Source organism: Camelus ferus, chromosome 7 (assembly GCF_009834535.1).
Source record: "Camelus ferus isolate YT-003-E chromosome 7, BCGSAC_Cfer_1.0, whole genome shotgun sequence".
Lineage (NCBI taxonomy): Eukaryota > Metazoa > Chordata > Mammalia > Artiodactyla > Camelidae > Camelus > Camelus ferus.
This window is the reverse complement of record NC_045702.1, coordinates 64082514-64101630: the sequence shown is the minus strand read 5'-3', so window position 1 is coordinate 64101630 and position 19117 is coordinate 64082514. Positions and strand designations below refer to the sequence as shown.

Below are 19117 nucleotides of genomic sequence, written 5' to 3'. Positions count from 1 at the left end.
GCCTTCTAACATTGTGTACAATGCCTTGGTGATTACTTAACTGTCTGGAAAGGCCACTAGAGTACAGATGAGGTAAAAGGCTGGGTAATGTCGCTGATACTGATCACTTCTCTGAGGTGAGATAAACTGCTCTGCTCCCAACACTGAGTCCGTCATCCATCATTCCTGCATCCCACGTTTATCCCTCATCCCTCCACCGACTCATGCTTGTTTTAAAAAGGACCAGAGCGAACTACCAAGACTGAGACACACAGGGCGCCAAGGTAACACTCCACGGCCAAACACTGAGGTCTTCACCCGCTTCCTTCCGGCGTGCAGGCAAATTCCGCCACTCCGAATTTAGAGGTGCAGAGATTAGGGTTTGGGGTAGTTTGGATCCCCGGGCTTCCGTAGGAGCAGGTGCTTCCGTCGCCTCCGGCCCCGCCCTTAGCAACGCATTGGCTTGTTAACAACCGGTCGGCCGGCAGGCGCCGAGGTGCACCGGTGCGCTGCAGCCGCGCCGGGCGAGTGGCATCGCGGTGGACCCTGCCACGGCAGGATCCCCGAGGCCTTTGGCGACTCTAGCGGCTTTCAGGCGGCCTTCATTTCTCTGTGGCGAGGCCTCTTTGGGTCCCCACCTGTAGGGGGTACAGTGTAGGACAGGAGAACCCCCTCCATCCCTCACTCCACCGCCACAGCCATGTCAACGGCCGAGGCCGCGGCAACGGCCGAAGCCCGGGAACCCGGCACCAGGATCAAGTCCAGCAGCCCTCGCCAAATCCCGGCAGTCGGGGTGGTGACGGAAGACGAGGAAGCGCAGGTATGGGCCAGGTGTCTGAGCTTTGGAGGGTTTAAAGGCGGGGCGGCGGGTTAGATCTGGGGGCGGGGATGAGGCCTGGGGAGAGCAGGGGCGGAAATGGGGGCCCGAGGAGAGCCCGCGGGACAGAGGTTCCATGCGTGAAGCTGATCCCTTCGAGAACTAAGCCACCTGCGAGGGGGGTCGGCTGTTGTCAACCAACCTGTCTGGGGACTCTCTTGTCTCAAGGTCCTCCCGAAGCCTCCCAGTAAACTAGGCGAGGTTTTGCGGCTTTTTTTCATTAAATGTGACCACGAAGGGCCTGGGAGCGAAAGAAACATTCACAGCGAGAATTTAGATTTGATGACCACTTTGTTTGCCCTCGGCTTTTATATGTAGATCCCTGTTACCGTGTGCTGCTCTTGATACAGGTGTAAATTCTCCCGTGTTTAAATGCGCTGTTACCAAAACCTGCACCTGGAGGACAGGACAACGCTGTTAAAATTAGAAATTAAACATCATTTTTATATGAAATTGGAAGCTGGTTAGGAGTATATCGGAGAAAATTGGGAGAGAATAGAATTTATTTATTTTATTGTGCTTGTATTTGGTTTTGAGTTTACTTTTTGTCATGAATACAGAACTAATTCTTTCGAGGGGGTTTGCTGAGAAATTTCACATTAAACACTGGCTTAGATCGCCATTCCTGGCATGGGGGTCTAGAAACTTCAAGGGGTTTGTTTCATACTGGGGTTCCATTGCTCCTCCTCAGAGAGCCATGATCAAGCCCTAAATTAACGTGAATTCTGCGGAGAAATCCTCTCCTACCTCTTCACACTGATGGCGTGAGGCAGCCATGGGAATTCCTGTTGAGGCTTCTCAAGTATCAGGCTGCGTCAGAAGCCCTGTCTCCTGAGTCCACATTCTGGAGCCTTGGAGAGTTCCTTGGAAGTGGCCAGTTGACTGGGGACCTTTTCTACTGTGGGAATAGAATCAAGCTCTCTGAAGGTGGCCAGACACTTCACCTAAAGAGCAACAACACTTTTGCATTAGGAGGAGCAGGTGTTAGGGGAACTGGGTTTGTGGAAGTATTCCAATCTGGGCAGGGAGAAGAATTTTGAGAAACAGCAGCTCTTCCTTCACTCCCAAGGCTGCAAGGGGGCTCAACACTACAGCTGTTCTCCCAGGCACTGGGCGAAACTGAGAAGTAGGTGAATCTATTATCTGACAGCTCTCATTCTTCCTATACTTAGTATAAATAATAGGGGTGGGAGCAAGGTTATATGAGGCAGGCAAGCTTGGGTTAAAAAGAAAAAAGGGGAAATACTTTTAATAGGCCATTGCTAAAATAGTCTACAACATGTCAACTAAAGCAGAACAAGTATACCCGTGTATTTGTGTGTGTGTTTTCTCCCTTCCCTTTGTTTTTTCCTTTTCTTTTATGACCTCTCCTTACAGGGCCTAAGATTCTCCTCTAGGAAGAAATCAACTTGTATTAATTAAAACCATACCCTGTTAATAACTACTTGTAGGATTATTAACATTGCTTAAAATAGTGAAGAAAAAGGCAGTTTCTACCAAAAGAAATAGAATGAAGACATTTTAGAGTTGGGAGACATGATCACTTAGCCTTCCTGGGTTTTGTTTGTGGTTGTTTTTACAAATAAGAGCCTAAGGCCATGAGAAGTTAACTGAGAGTTACTCCATTTCTTTTCTGGGAGTGGGGTCTAGTGCTGTTTGTCATTTAAATTGATAACCTTTTAGACCTCTGCCTTGGAATTCTAAATGTTTCCTAATCTTTTCAAACCATTCCATATTTGCATCCTCCTCTGCCTACAGAGACAGTACAGTATATCCTAGTAGCGAAAGGTAAGAATGTGGGGTCTACCTCAGTTCATTAAGACAGCTTCATCACATGCTTGACATCACAAAGTGTTCACCTTTCATCTCTTTCCTGTTTATTTTCACGTGGTTCCTCTCATTCTAAAGAAGCAGAAGCCTTTAGAGCAATGGTTATTCAAACCTTAATGTGCATTTGGAGCCCCTGGGGAACTTACTAAAATACAGATTCTGATTCTGTAGGTCTCAGGAGGAGCCCTGGATTCTGCTTTTCTACCAGGTTTTTGGGTGATGCCATTGCTACTGGTTGGAGGTCCTGGTTTCCCACTCTGAGTAGAAACACTTAGTAGCCTTATAGCTGCAGTATGGTATGAACAGTGTGGCAGGGTTTCACAGCAGCTAACTCCTGGAAAGCTATAGGAGATGGACTCAGATTACAAAACAAAGTAAACAATAACAACAACAATAAAACAAAATTCCTACCTTCCCCCTGCCAGGTCAGATGATGTGGTACCAAATGAGGCTTTAAAAGAACTACTTGCTCTCCTTTCCTGTCACCACAAGGCCTCAGTTAATCCTGGATTAATGTTACATCCTTGGGTCCATCTCTTCCTCTCTTCCTATTCTGTTCTCCATAAACACTTTATCATCTTCTTTCCTCCGAGTCCCACCTGTTCTTTCTTTCAGATTTTCACAGTAGCTCCTTATTGCTTCCTTCACCTAAGTCATTACAGTGACCAAATCATTCAGCCTCTCTAGGCCTGTTCCCTTTTCTATAAAATGAGCCTGTACTAGACAACTATTCCCCAAATGTGGGTGACCATCACAGTCATCTGAGGAGCTTTTTATAACCAATGTACATAGTTGGGCCCTACCCTAGATTTACTTAGTCATAATCCCAGGTGTGGAAGATGGGATTCCTAAAAGGCTCCCTCAAGTGATTTTTAGCCTCAGAACCACTGAACTGATGATATCTAAGATCTCTGCCATCCCCGGATTGCATCAGGTCTGCTTCTCTGTCCTGTTTTCAGGGTTTCCCAATGCATAATCTGTCTTTTCTCTGTACTGTGTACTCTGCTTAGTGCCATCTCCGTGGGGGCAGAAAACCCTCTCTGTTATTTTTTTTTTTTTTTTCTGTTGTATACCCCACAATCCCCCAGTATTCCCCAGTAGCACCCAGTACAATACCTGGTACACAGGAGGTAATATTAAATATTACACCCTCCTCTCTTATGAATTTAAATCTTACCCTACTTTCAGATCCCACCTCTCTAAAAGTATCCCCCGATAGGAAGCACTTCACATTTTCACCCTCACAGAACTTCTCATAAATGGATATAGTCCTCCAACTGAGTCACACAGTTTCTCACCTAATTATCACTTGTTTTATTTCTGTTACTATTTAATTTGTCTTGTTTTGTCTCTCCCACTAGAGTATGGATTCCTTAAGTGTAGGACATATATCTTAAAACTCGAGTGTCCTTCCTGCCTCAACTCTGATCTCACAGTAGAAATTTAAGTCCTCAAGTACCTTACAAAGCCACTTGTGTTCCAGCCACACTAGCCTCCTGGCTTCTCCCCTACCACGCCAGGTGTACCCTGCCTGAGGGCCTTTGCACTTGCTATGCCCACTGCCTGGAAATTTGCCTCTTGATGTCCATGGCTTGTTCCCTTACCTCCTTCCTGACTTTGCTGAACTGTTACCCACTTTGTGAGTCTTTTGCTGACCACTGCTTGAGCATCCTAGCACTTTCTACGCCTGTTTCTCCCGAGTATTATCTTGCAGGACAATATATAACTTATTGTCTCCCCTAAAGCATATTAATTCTTCATGAAAACAGGAAATTTTATGTGTTTTATTCAATACCATATCTTTAGTGCTTAGAACAATGTCTGGCACAGTAGAGGCACACAATAATATTTGTAGAGTAAATATATGATTTGATTAGCTCACTTGCTTAGGTATCATGGCTGAGATTCCGTGCCCAAATTTGCTTTCCCTCTGAGAACCTCCACAACCCACTAGTTGATGTCATATCCTGCCGCTGTCTGTAATACTGCCATGTACTGTGTCCTTAAAATTGACTACCCCTGTTTTGGAGTAATTGTTAGAAGTAATCTTTGTGGTCAGTTGAGGAGTGAGGCAGAGGACTAAGGTGCAAAGAACCAGTGTTCCTGCATCAGGCGGCCCTGTGAGCCCACTTACGAGCTCTGTGACCTTAATAAGTTAGATCTCAAGGCCCCAGTTTAATCAACAGGAATAATAATTCTGCTTGCATATGGTAGGTTTGGGGATTGATTAAGATATAAAGTACTAGACATAAAAACAGACCACAATAAATGTTAGTTCCTTTCCCATTTACTAAGTATCAGCTAAGCAGGATTTTTCCCCTTTGAAATGTTCCTTGGTAAAGTGGGAAAATAAGTTCATCTTATAACTTGAAGTCGGGGTCTAATTTTCTTCAAAGTACTGTATTAAGCTTTTGATCTTAAAAGGTTTGTTAAATGTTTTTACGGTTTCTCCATAAACATCTTGTAATAACAGCAATTACTTTTATGTTTATATTTGTATGTTCTCTTTTGCTTCTACACCTGCCTGTGTGATCTCATTTACTAGACTGTTCCAATTATTACTTTAAGCCTGTGATTTAGAAATCTCTACCCCCAATTTAACTCATCTGCAGCCTCGACACCAGCCTCTTCCTCCAGCATTCCCCATCTCAGCAAATGGTGCCACCAGGTACATCATTCCTCGAGCCAGCCAATCATCCTTACCTTTTCCTTCTCTTTCCCACCAAATCAAATCACTCATTAGGTCCTGGTGACTCTGCCTCCTTGATGCTTTTCAATCCATTCATTGTTGTCTATCCCAGTGGACATTTCCTTACTTGAGGCCTGAAGTTACAGACTGGTCTTCCACCTCCAGTCTAGATTTTCCCAACTCAGTTTACTCAGCAGACAGAATGATTTGTTTATTGTTACGTTTCTCTGGCTAAACCCTGTGGAAATCAACAAAGATCATCCTAATGAGAACAAACAGGGGCTATTTACTCAACACTTGCTATAGAAAGTCAGCTACCATTACATGCATTTGGCAGAGACTCCAAGGCAGGCAGGAAAGTGTCACAGTGAGTGAAGAGAAGGCTTCTGGTTTGCTCTGGTTGGAGGCTGCTGCCAGGGGAAGCTGGAAGTGAGCTAGCTAGAAGCAGGACATCCTGTGTGATTCATTTGGCTTTTTCTGGTTGGCCCTAAGTAGCAAATGGGAGGAGGAGGGGAAGTACAGGGAATCTGATAATCATTGACCAGATCCTGACTTTTCTGAGCCACTTGCTGCAGAAGTTGTGGTTTGGCTCCCAAGGTTGATTGCTGCAGAGGTTGTAGGACAGAGTTCTGTTGCCAGATGTAGTCTGGCCATTGTCCGTTTATATGTCCAGTCTCTCAAACCATTCAATAGCTTCCAACCATCCTTAGCATACTATACATTTCTGTAAAATGGGGTTAATAACAGTACCTACCTCATAGAATTCAGTTAACAAATACATGTAAAGTGCTTACAACTATCTTGGAAATAGACATTGACTACTAAGTTTTAGCTATCACCATCATTGTTATTACCATCGTTATTATTATTTACCATTTGACCTCTACTTACCTTGTCAGCATCATCTGTAGCCACTATCCCCTGCACTATCTTCTCCAACATATTGAGTGACTCACCAGTCCTCTTAATGCCATGTGTTCTCTTGCTTTCAGGCCTTCACATAAGCTACTCCCTTTGCTCCATCTGTGAAACCTTCAGTTCATCTCACAAATCCTACTCAGCCCTACCTCTGCCTGCAGATTATTTCTTCCAGAAGTTGTCCCAGATTCCCATCCCTTTTCCTCATGCCATTCTGTCCCTCTTCTATATGGTTCCAGAGTAGACTTCTCAACATTCATGGAGAGTCTTGTAGTATGTGATCTATATTACCTGCATCTCATGCCAGACTGATAGATACTTGAAGTCAGGGCAATGTGTTCCCCATACCTAGCAGTTTCTGAAATGTAGAAGCTGCTTATAAATGTTTATAGAAGGAGAAAAAGGCTAAGGGAGGGAGGGAGAAAGGGAGAAATCTTAAAAATATAACATATGCCAAGCAAGTAAAACAAAGAGTAACATGAAGTGGTAATACAAGATAAATCTAAAAAGAATCTATGCTTTAATTTTTACTACTCTCTGTTTCTTATAAAAGATATATCTGATCATTTGGGGGAAAATTCTCATACTACATGCAGGTATTAAAAAGAAACTCCTGCACTGACATGTCATTTTTATATCTTTTCCAACTCACAAAGCCAGTATCACAGAAAATCAGAAAATAAAAACAAACTATATATATTTATTTCTCTGAGAAAACAGGGAGAAAAAAGACAACTGAGGCAGTGGCAGACGGCACTGTTAAATCCCCAAATCTCAAAAGGCAAAATTCTATTTATCAAAAAAATGTGTAACAGCAAATTTAATAATTTAAATAATTTAACAGTAAAATGTAATAATTTTAATGGTAATTGTAATACCAAGTATAGACAATTATATAGTAAATCCTTTTGATTGTTAATATTTTAAGTAAAAGTCACTTTGAGTAAATAAATTCATTCAGATAGTTATTCTGCAGACTTAATGTTAGAACACTTAACTGAAATTGGTTTTGAAAGATATTTATTGAGATAGAATATATAAGTTTGCAATTGTGAAAGGAAATTCTAGACCTAAGAGGCAATGGATAATGACTATGTCAAAATATGGAAAGCTACATATTATGGATTTAAAAATCAGAAAATATAATGGTGTTAACAATAAGTGAAATTATATAAAGTATTTATACATGTAAACAAAACAGAAAATAAAATATAAATATATAAAATAAACATAAAATTAAAATAAAAATATAAAAAATATATATAATAAAATAGAAGTATTTAAATAAGAATAAGATTTTTTCTTTTTGAATAATTTTATATAGCCACTACATCATCTTTTCAGTCATTTTAAAATAGAAATAAGTATAAAAGCAGGACAGACGGGAAGAAGGTAACAAGTTTGGGATAGCTTAACTCATATAACAGGAGTAAAGAATATTGATATGACATTTTAATTAAAAAGAAAATGTCATGCAACAAAGCATTAACCCTCAAGATAAACACAGCCAAATCTGCACTTAGAATTTGCAGACTTCTGTATCATCATAAGTACTTAAACTTTGGATGATAACACCTCCTGTTTTCTTCCCCATTTGCCTACAAATAACTATATGTCAGGCCCAGTGTTTGGTGTCAGGGGTGCCAGAAAACAAAAGTCCTGGCCCTCAAGTGACGTAGGGTATGGTAGGAGATAAACGCGTAAACCATTTTAGAACAAGGTGATGGGAACTGTAACGGCTATAGGCTCAGGGTGCTATGGTAGCACAAAGGAGGGACATTTGTTGTATCCTTTTTCATCCCTTGGGGAGGTGACACCTGAGCTGTGTCTTAAAGGACCTGTGGGATTTAACTGAGGAGAGGAACAGGACTGTAATAACATAAATGGAAACAGAGGAGGGGGTGAGGGGCATTAGTGGAGAGTCAATGAATGGTTTAGATGTGTTATGTTCAGATTTGCATTTCATTGTTTCATTGACCAGAGGGTAGAGGACAATGTTGAGGAGTGCAATAGTAGAGGCAGAGAGAACAGGAGGAAATCATCACAACTGAGTGAGAGATGAGAACTGAATAAATCAGTATGATGGAATGAGCTCAAGAAATATTTAAGATATAAAATCCATAGAACTTGGTGGTTCCTGTTTTCTAATATGTATGACGGTAAGACTGCTGGGAGAAGGAATACCTAGTTCAGGAAGGTGATCTCCTACCTGTGGTTTAGAAGCAAGTCTTACGTATATCTGCATAGGCAAACTCAGTGTAATGTCTATGCATGAGATCATTTTCTTTTCTAAAGCCTGGAAGTGCTGCTATTCCAGATGCTCTCTTGGGCCTTTCACTAATGAAATTTAGGCATGAAGATTATAAGATTATACTAGAATTCAAGAGGTGTTTTTTTTTTTTTACTGCAAAATTCATGTATTCCTATAATTCTCATCTACTTTTCATTCTCCCCTATCTTTTTGTCATTTTTAAGTTGCCAAGGGATAATATAATATAAAAATAGTATGTTTGGTGGGATTTATTGATTCTTATTATATAGAATACTATGAGTTGTATGTTTTTTTAGGGTGTTTTCACGTCTATGGACCTAAATCGTGTCATCAAACTCCTTGAAGAGACTGAAAAAGTAAGCTTTAAGAGAAAATTTCTCTGCTGTTTCACTTATAGACTATAATTTTCCTGAAAGTTAACATATATTTCCCTAAATATAAGTCTCATTTTTCTCTTTTTGTTGAAAACATTTCAAATAGTATATGTCTTATATTGAAAGACTATTAAATTTATTAGGAATATATTTAACCTGGTAGGGAGGCTGGAAAAGAATAGATTTGGTTTTGTGGGATGGACAAATCCATGATATAAACAGAAGGAATCATAAGAGTAAAGAAAGACTCATCTAGCCTGTTAGGGCGCAAGGGTAGAAAAAAGTATATCATGATGTAGTGCTTAGTTTTCTGATGTGAAATCAGGATATATACACACTCATACATAGTCATAGGTAATTTATTTTGAGAGAACTCTTATACAGAATGTAATGGAAATAAAGATACAAGACTCAAGTTGAGAGTTTAGGCATTAGGAGAAAGGATAATAAATGCATCTGCATGCATGTTTATACCACACTCTCCTGATGTTACCCAAGAATTGACTGATTGCCTAAAAAGCCAGGACACACTACAAAGTTACTACAGGATGAAGACTGCATACTTTCAGAAGGCAGGAAATAGGCTGACCACGGTAGAGCTGATCAAAACAAAACAATGTCCTGTGGTTAGCATGCATAAAAATATAGTCACTATCTTAACATTTATTAGAATCTGTATTTTTTTAAAAAAGGAAACCCAACTACGTAGAGTTCCTTCTTGCTGTTAAACAAGGGTAGACAAAATATGTGTATTATATGTACTTTTGGTATATATAGAAAATGCCACAGCTTCTCACAGTTTAAGAAGGTTTAAAGGACAGAAGTGATTCTGTCAATGAAAACATATCACTGTATAGAGTTTTGTTTTACTTTGTTTTAATTGGCTGAAGATGTTTGGTGCAAGCAATTACACCGGGCATATTTTAGAGGTTAAAAGTACAATTTCTGGAGTCAGACTGCCAAATTTGACTCCTAACAGTATCATTTACTAGCTGTGTGATCTTGGACAATGACTTAGTGTTTCAACTTGAGTTTCCTATTCTAGAAAAGAGGGATAAGAGGTACCTTCCTAATAGGGTTGCTATGAAGATTAATGAAATGATTGGCATATACAGTGCCTAAATGGTACACAGCATACAAAAATGCTCAACACACTTCAGGTATTGTTAATATTATTTCTGGAAACAATTACTGCTTTTATATTAACCTCATTTTGAGTCTCAATTTCCTATTCAAATGTAAATGGTAATTTATTTTTACCTTTACTGTTTCAGGAAACATTTTGTAATGCCTATATTATAATTTAGTAATTTAAGAATTACTTAGTAATATGTTTACTTTCTTTTTATATTAAGGAAAATTTAAAAAATCTCAACAGAATTAATAGCACAAAAGAACTAAAATAGATCATTTGTTTTAGGATGATTTAGAAGAAAAACAACTTAAGTCTGTCAAGAAAGTGGTGCAGTGTTATCAGAATGGACTTGTATCCTTTATTTATATGTGTTTCATTTATCCTGAAATGGGAGAATTTTCATTAGAAAATATGTTTCTTATTGCTGCTGTAACAAATTACCACAAACAGTGCCTTAAAACAACATACATTTTTGGTTTTATAGTTTTATATGGGTTTGTTAGGTCAGTTAGTTACCTGAGGGCATGTGGATATCAAGCACTGTTTAGTGGTAGCCAAGAAAGTCTACTAGCAAGTGATTTCTTTTCCTATCTTAAACAGATAGCTCGACACCTCTTATTTTTCTTCACATTAGAGAGTTGATGACAAATGATTCTCGGTGAATGCCTTTAGTTGGTTGGCTTTAGAACTTACAAAACAAAAGGAAAGATAAGGTAGCAAGGTATCTTGGTCACTTCTCTAGAAAGTTAACAGAGTTTAGTATTTCTAATATATCCAGCTCTCCTGTCTTTTCCTAAGAAGTTCCTAAAAAAGACTAGAAGTGACCAGATTAAATCAACAAGTGCAAGTCACAGCTACCAAGTGCCCTTGACTGTAAAACAAAATCTGTAAAATGTGTTTACGTACCAGTTGGGTTTTTTAAATAGGTTAAATAAAAGGTGATTTTACCTGAAGATCTACAAGGTACATTTTCCTTTCATAAACTAGTTTTAAATAAAATAAAATCTCAACCAGTTGAAACCTTAAAAACAAGAAAATGCACCTGAATAACATTAATAAAATAATGCAGAAAAGTAAGGTAGGTTTGGGTTGCTTATTCCTGAGCAATGTACGTATTGTATGTGGATGGGTGGAGATGAAAGATACAATTGAGCCATTAATTTCTTTCATGTATTATTACTCATGGCCAGTAATAAGTTATTGTTCAACTGAATATGTGGCATAGTAGTTGGTAATAAAATTCTAAAGGTGTGGTGAGAGGAGAAAAAAAAATATTTTGAGTAAGAGGTTACTAAGACAAAAATAATATTCCTAAAAAAATATGGTTCTAAGTTTTCCTCTTTAGATCTCAAAAATAGTATAGTTAGGACAGGGTCAACTATATTTAACAAATAGATAGAATTCAATAAGACTTTCTTGACAGAAGTGCTCTAAAGAATCTATTGATAAAAATCTTAATTTTATTTCTTAACTAAAAATATTAAAGCCCCTAAGGGATTTAGCACAGATATTTAAAATTCTGAATCTGTGTGCAGGAAAAATTAAAAAACAGCCCCATTTTATAGAACCTGCATATAATATCCTAAAATTATGTGGGTAAGTTGTTTTTTAATTTTATTTTACATTAGCATGCAGTATTTTATGTTTTGTTTTGTATTACAAAAATGTTATGCTTATGGTGTAGCAAAGTGATACAGAACTCAGGAAACTTCACCTGATCACTTGATTCCAGCAGCTGGTATCTCAAAGGTAGTCCATTTTATTATAGTCTGAAATTGCTGGCCACAAGAGATTGAACTGTAAGTATATTAAAATGTTTTCTCATAATAAATTGCTCTCAAGTGAATGATAAAAGTGAGATTAAACCAAGAAATTATAATATTTTTACAGAATCCCTTGAGAACATTTATGGACAATACTTAATAGCTTATGTCTGTTTTTTCTCTGTCTCTTTAGAAAATTTGACTCTCACAAACATGTTAGGTTCTATGTCATGTTTTATTTGATCTTCCAAATTTGAATAAAGAATGAATTGGCATCTATTATTTTTGGTATTTATTTTTCAAAATGCAAAGTAGAGGTCAGAATTATAAAATTCATATATTCCATCCTCTGTACTACTGTTTCTTCAACCATTTTGGCGAAGTAGGAATATCTTTTGCTTCCTTGCTGCCACTCAGTGGCTAATCAAGATGTATATTAAAATATATGTTTTTTAAGTTTTCAATATAATACAGTAGAGGAAATTTCTTAAACTAGGAATAAACTTTTCTGACAATTCAACCTTCTAAACCTTTCTACCAATTTAACTTTTTAAATAATGTGTTTCTTTTAATATACAAATAATAATATTAGTAAGACTATGTATACATGGTAGGTTTATCTCTCACTTTTAGATTTAGCAGCAATATTTACAATTTTGTAACTGCTTACATTTAAGTTTTTTGATATTTGAATAGTCGAAAATAATTTATTGAATGCCCTTACGATGGCTTACTTTTTTATAGAGACCATGAAAAATAAAGAAATAAATTATTTCTCTGGTGCTCTCAAGGAACTCTAATGTACTAACTGGAATTTATTGTTATATTGATGTGAGATTATATTATATAAAACACTTTCAAATTTTGAGGCTGTGCAAGTCCTAGAACACAGCATTTGTAAGCATTACTTTCAACATCAAGGTTTCTACAGAGCTCCACCAAGAATTAGTTCTCTATGAAAGCTGTGACTGAATGTTTCATTATATAATGTGACAAATGTTTTGAATTGCACTCCTCCCTTTTCTTCATATTTTATAATTATTCACATAATTTTTTTTAACTTCCCTAGTTTCTACTGTCATCCTGCATTTTCCCACGCTGCACCCTCACTCGAATCCCTTTTCAAGGACATTTTTGGGAGACAGTCCTCTTGTTTTAGCTTATATGTTTTTCTCAGTGCATCAGAAGTATAATGCTTATTCTTTTAATAAACTTTTTGGTGGAAAACTTCCTGATGCTTTATCTTTTAGGTTGTTTCCTTTGGTAGGAAAGGAAAAACTTGAAGACAAGAAGAACTAGCTTTAGAGTTCTTCACTTTAGAGATTCAACAATGAGCTGGATAACTAATAAGTTATTTATTTTGATTGAAAACTTCTAATAAACACTAGAAATGAACCTATATGGCATTTATAAAATTGTCCAATTTTTATAGATTGCCTTTGAAATATCTTTTAATTCCAGTTGGCCCATATATACATCCCCATGTGATAATTCTAAACGTTGTTTTTCAACCACTTGGTTAATTTTTTTAAAAAAATAAGTGTAAAGTTCTATATATAAGATATATTAAATATTTTAAAATAACTCAGGAGTTTCAAATTTTGATTCTTGGAATGCTGAAATAGTTTCTATTTTGTATTTAAAAAATGATTTTTCTCTCTTTGACATTTAGGCTGTATGACCTAGGTTTGAGTGCCCTTTTATGATTTGTAACTAAATTATTTTCAAATAACTTTGGTTATAGTAGCTGTGACGTGTGAGTCTAATATAATTAATATTTGTTAACTTGAATTCTTTACTGTCTCAAAAAGTGTATTTGTTATTTTGTGGGTGGTAACTGATCCAGTTAATAAGGAAAAGCTCACTGACCTTTAAAAACAAATAGACCATTGATCTATTAAATAGAGTTTCAAAAACATCATAAAAAGGCCTTGAACAGCTTTTAAGTTATGGGTAGTCCTAGATCTATGATTTGTATCAGATTACCCAATGGCTTTCTAATTTTTGATAGAAGTACAGGTATGATCTATTATTTTGCCCTCAGAGAGAAAAAGGATCCTTAAGTTTTTTAATTTATGCAGTTGCAAGATGACTCTCTTAATCCTTGCCTCTTATGTCCATCTCTCTTCATTTTTATAAACCCATTTTATTTTATCTTATTTTATTCGGGGTCAGCTAGTTAGAAACACACACAAAAAATTCTGATATTTGTTAATTCTCTAGGGCTAAAAATAGGATACTGTCTTCATTATAATCTATAGAAAATAAATTTTCCTCTACTTTGCAAATGATGCTTCAATTAAGGACTTCATTAAACATAACTTGTATATTCTTCATTCTTACTGAAGCCTGCCATTTTTGAAAAAGAAAGTATCGGATGAAATAACATATGCTGAAGATACTGCTAATTCAATTGCACTTCTGGGTGAGTTGAGATTTCCTTAGATAGAGGGGTGTAACATATGACAGGTCCTACTGACAAGAATGAAATATCTCTGCACTAAGTTTCACAGAGAGTACTCCTCCAAATCTAGGCTCTTTTCTTGTTTTCTTGTTGGGAATGAATCATAGTGTGCTTGATGATAATTTCTGTATTGTCTTCCACTCTGGTATTTCATGATACCAACAGGGTTCTTTGTTCCTTAAGTAGAAGGGCTAGCAGATACTTCTTTGTGCTTATTTGTCTTGATGTTATATATTCAAGTTTGATGAAATGTTTGTTAACTTTTTTGGTAAATCAAAACTGTGTGTCCCTTTCTTTCAGCAAAAGTGTTTTCAACTTTGACCTCTAATAATTGCTAGAATCTAACTGAGTGCTAGAATTGATTGAGAACCAAATTGTTCATTGAATAATTTAAAGTCTTAAATAAAATCATAAAGTGGTGGAAATATTGGGAACTTTAGTGTAATATACATAAAGATGCCTGTGTTTTATATATAAAAATATGAAAAAGTATCATAAGCAGGTGTTTAGGTTATTGCTCAATTTTCTAGAGAAAGTAATAATTTCCTAGAAATGAGATCAAACACTAGCTCCTTGAATCAGCCTCTGGGACATAACAGTGTGTTCCCAAAACAAATTCTACATTAAATTTATGCTTATTCATTTAGGTCTCTGTACAGGAGAAATAAAAGATACACAACTGGCCCAACAAATGAAAAATAAGTATTTACTGACTGGTTATATTCCCACCATTATACTCCATACTGAAAGATGTTGGAGACAGATATAAGTAAAAAGCATTTAAAATTTTTAACACAAACACTAACACTTTTATGTCTAAATAAGTTTCATAGTCTTCAGCTGTAGGTACTTTGGGAGAAATTATTATGGCCTAAAAAGGGTGAAGAAATTATGGCCTAAAATGGGTCAATGAGATTAGAATAAACATGGGGAGTTAGATAAGAGACCTTAAGAAGCAGGCAGGCTGGAAACTAATGAGAAACTAATTCTGTGACTCTCTATCATCAACGAAAATTTAGAACGTGAAGACAACCCAGAAGAGGATATGATAATATTAACAGATAAAAAGTATAGGTTTGGTTCATAACATTTAAAAAATGTCTCTCTTGCCCTTATTATTTTAAAATGTTGCCTCCAAAAGTATTGGCAGACATTTGTGTACTAAATACACAGTCCTTTCTTACTGTGTCTGTCTGCTCTTTGCTGAATGCCCGCCTACAGAACACATCACTGCCTCACTTTACTTGATCTTAACCAAAAGGCCAAGAAGTGATATATCACAGCCTCACTTGATGGCAGTATGAACTTTTAGCTTAAAATGAACTCCTTTTACAGATTATTGACTGCAAGTACTGCTGTTCTGTCTCTTATTTTTTTAATTGTTAGACACATGAGTTTAAACTAAAATAATTGTAGTGTAAAGTGTTGAACAAAGGCTATTCATTTTTACTAATAACTGCCCAGTTTCTACTATTACTAGTAAATTATATTACCTTTTCTTCTAAATGATAGATATCTCTGACTGAAGAACAGAATTCTGGAAACATGTTAAGGAAAAAGTTGGTACTCTGCCCTGAGATTATAAAACAGGAAACTATGAGAAATGATCTAAACTTAACAGGAACTAAAAGGGTGGAGAAGCACATGAGAAATCTTAGAATTTCCCATAAACTTGTCTAGTTTTGTTGGGAAAGTTTAGTTATTCCTGTTGCCCTAATTTTTTTCAAAACATAGTGACTTTTCAACTTCAAAGGACAGGTCCAAAAAATTTAAGAGAATAATCTTGAAACTGTTTTTTTTTTTTTAAGTGATGTGTTTTCCAGATAGAGTCTCCTAAAGCAAGGATAAGGCTTTCCTACGTGCTCCCTCCCTGTCTACGTGCTTCCCCACGTACTGACTACCTACCCTCAGAGATGAACGTTAGGCAAGGCCTAATGCAAAACACAAGTCTTCAAGGAACACCTAAATATCTCTTTCCCTCAGAGAATCCAATCAGATCTGATGCAGTCCTGAAGCTGATATTCCTGACTCCAGTTGTCCTCAGCATCCAGAGGGCATGGATCATTTCCAGAATCCCACAGATTCTTTTCAGATTTTCTTGGGGATCATACTTGCAGGACTTCACCAGAGCAAATACAATCCAGACTGAAGTAAAGGCTGAAGCCAATTCAAAAGTAGTTTAGATATGACTGAAAAGGAATCCTCCCTATCGTCTATCTCCACCACAATAACTTAAACATATATTAAACTATTACCTGCAGGGCAAAGACTGCCCAGAAACTCACTGTCTTCCAGTCTGTCAACAAATTGAAGAGCAGAGCTCACTTGGAACTTCTCTAAGCAAAGGATGCACTATTAGAGGCAACGAATCACTGACTCTCTAGTTAGGGAGGAAAACTCTCAACTTTTCTTATACTAACTCATTTAATTCTCACAGCAATCTTTAAAGTAGTAACTATTGCTGTACCATTTTATAGATGAGAAAACTAAGAGACACGTTTATACAGGTAGTAAGTGGCAGAGCCAGGATTTAATCTTAGACAATCTAGTTCCAGCATTTATGCTCTTAATTACCATTCTTTTCTTCCTGGGAAGGAGAGAATGAGTTGATTGAGAGGCCAAATGTTACAAAGATATATCCAAGGTATTTTGTGTGTGTGGTATGTGTGTGTATATATTATGTGATCCAGTCTGAATCTCTGATGAGGATATTTTAAGTACTCATATTACTAACACTTTATGGTTAAATTTGCAAATAAACTTAATGACATTGTTATTAAATAGCATTGGTGTATCTTTCTGGCAGGTGACTTAATGAAAGTACCGAGTTCTGAATTGAGGATACAAATTTGTAAGTGTATAACTGACTTTTATCATGCAGAACCACCAAAGCAGCATATTCCAGGTGAAGTTTTCAGTACTCTTTCAGTAATAACTTACATCTTTGTAAAACAGAACATTCTGTCTCATTTCTCTCCGAACTTGGAAAGAACCAGTGGGATCATAAATGCAGCACGTCAAAAACATTTTTTTTGGTAGCTGGAAACTCTTCAGTCATTTTAAACAAAAAAAAATTGTATATAATTTTTTCAACTTTAGATTTGCATATTTTTATTTTGATGCCAAATATTTGTGACAGAATTTTTAAATCATACCCAAATTAGTTTAATTATGATGATTACTATTAGTTAATGTTATTTAATACTGTTGATAATATTATTTATTATTTTCTAACATTTTATAATTATTTGTAATATCTATCCCGTCCAATTATATGTTAAATTCCTAATGCTAATAACATTTCCACCATGTTTGGAAAAAGAGTTCTGCATGCTACAGCTAAAGGATCTTAATATATAACGATAAAACGAGTCACACTAAAATGTGATATCAAGGTAGAGGGCACTTGCAATGTGGTAGATATAATGTTGTTTAGGACATACTTTCTACCTTCATAAAGTTTCTGTAATTTATAATCAATCTAGGAAAGGAGAGAAGATGTAAAATATATTTTAAAGTTATATGCACCTTAAGATAGGTGCAAATAAGGCTCTAGTAGAAGAGAAGGATTACTTATGACTAGGGGAAAATGGGAAGACATCTGAAGTAGAGAAATGAGTAAAGAGATTATTAACTGTCAGATTTCAGCTATGGATGAAATAAACAGCAGAGACCAGAAATACAGGTTTGGAATTCATCCAAATAGAAATGAAAATTGAAACCGTCAGGATGCTTGAGTTTTCCAGGAGATAAAGCATATAAACAGCAAGTGACCAAGAATAGTAATATGGAAAGTGCTCATATTGAGATCTGGAGAAAAAAAAAATCCAAAGAAATTGGTAGTGAAGAAAAGGTTCAAAGAGGAGGATGAAAAGCTAAAGACCACCATGTTTTGTTGCAAATCAATGAAATGTTTGATGAAGGAAGAAGTGGTCTCAGTGTCAAATACTGTAGAGGCTTCTGTAACTGAGGGATGAAAATGCCAAATGATGTGGTATCTGAAAAGCTGTAGTTCATCATAGGCAGATCTATTTCCATAAACTGGTCAGGGCAGATACAGGACTGAAGAAAGTGAGGATTGTGAGAGTAAAGGCAGTGGTCATGAGGCAGTAGAGGCAGTGAATGCAAACTTATTAAGATCAGATGGTGAAGAAAAACAAGGAAGATGGAGAACAAGTCAACTGGTAGCAAAATCAAAGAAAGATATTTGGTTTTGTTGTTGTTTTCAATTTTGAGGATAGGTGATGCTTTCCCCCACAGGCAGAGGAACAAGAAGCTAGTACATGGAAAATGAGAGGATGAAATTCCCAAAGAAAGCACGAGAGAATGGAATTAAGAGCACAGGTTTAGGATTAACCTTGGCAATATATAGGCACCCTTCTTTAAGATAGACAGGGAGACAACTGGTGTATAAGACAAGACAGAGGAGTTAAGGTGCAGAGAAGTGAGGTTGATCTTAATTTGATCAGGCTCTGAAAATTAGGACCCTAAGGCAATGTTCTCACTAGCTGTCACTCAGTTAGTTTCAAGTGATGGGTCCACAGCTGAAAAGTCCTCAGTAGAGCAATTATAAGAGACATAGCCCTGCAGACAGGAATCAAGTCTATGAGACTTAATATTACTATATTCTTCTATAAAAATGTAAACTTGATATATAAAAATACAGTAAGTATAAAGTACATTTTGGTCCATGCATATGACAGAGTATTATGCAAATAAAATCATATTTGGGAAAATATTTTATAGAATGAGAAAAGGCTTATATAAAATGTATAGTGGCTACAGTAAAATATGAAATTCTGCATACAGTATATTG

At 36.6% G+C, this 19117-nt stretch overlaps 1 protein-coding gene across 6 annotated transcripts in view; it reads left to right on the top strand.

Annotated features, from left to right (window-relative positions):
- Window positions 1–463: 463 nt before the first annotated feature.
- CFAP69 (cilia and flagella associated protein 69) overlaps window positions 464–19117 on the top strand; it is a 53581-nt gene continuing 34927 nt past the window's right edge. For 5 of the 6 annotated variants that reach the window (XR_004321566.1, XM_032484035.1, XM_032484034.1 and 2 more), the window contains exons 1-6: window positions 464–799; window positions 8862–8921; window positions 10360–10425; window positions 11561–11670; window positions 14186–14262; window positions 17108–17206. Coding sequence is in view for 5 of the 6 variants with exons in the window: in XM_032484035.1 (XP_032339926.1) it covers window positions 680–799; window positions 8862–8921; window positions 10360–10425; window positions 11561–11670; window positions 14186–14262; window positions 17108–17206 (532 nt within the window). In the remaining variant the exon portion in view is untranslated. Of the gene's footprint in view, window positions 800–8861; window positions 8922–10359; window positions 10426–11560; window positions 11671–11703; window positions 11874–14185; window positions 14263–17107; window positions 17207–19117 lie in introns of those variants that run through there. The other variant, XM_032484037.1, reaches the window with a different exon arrangement.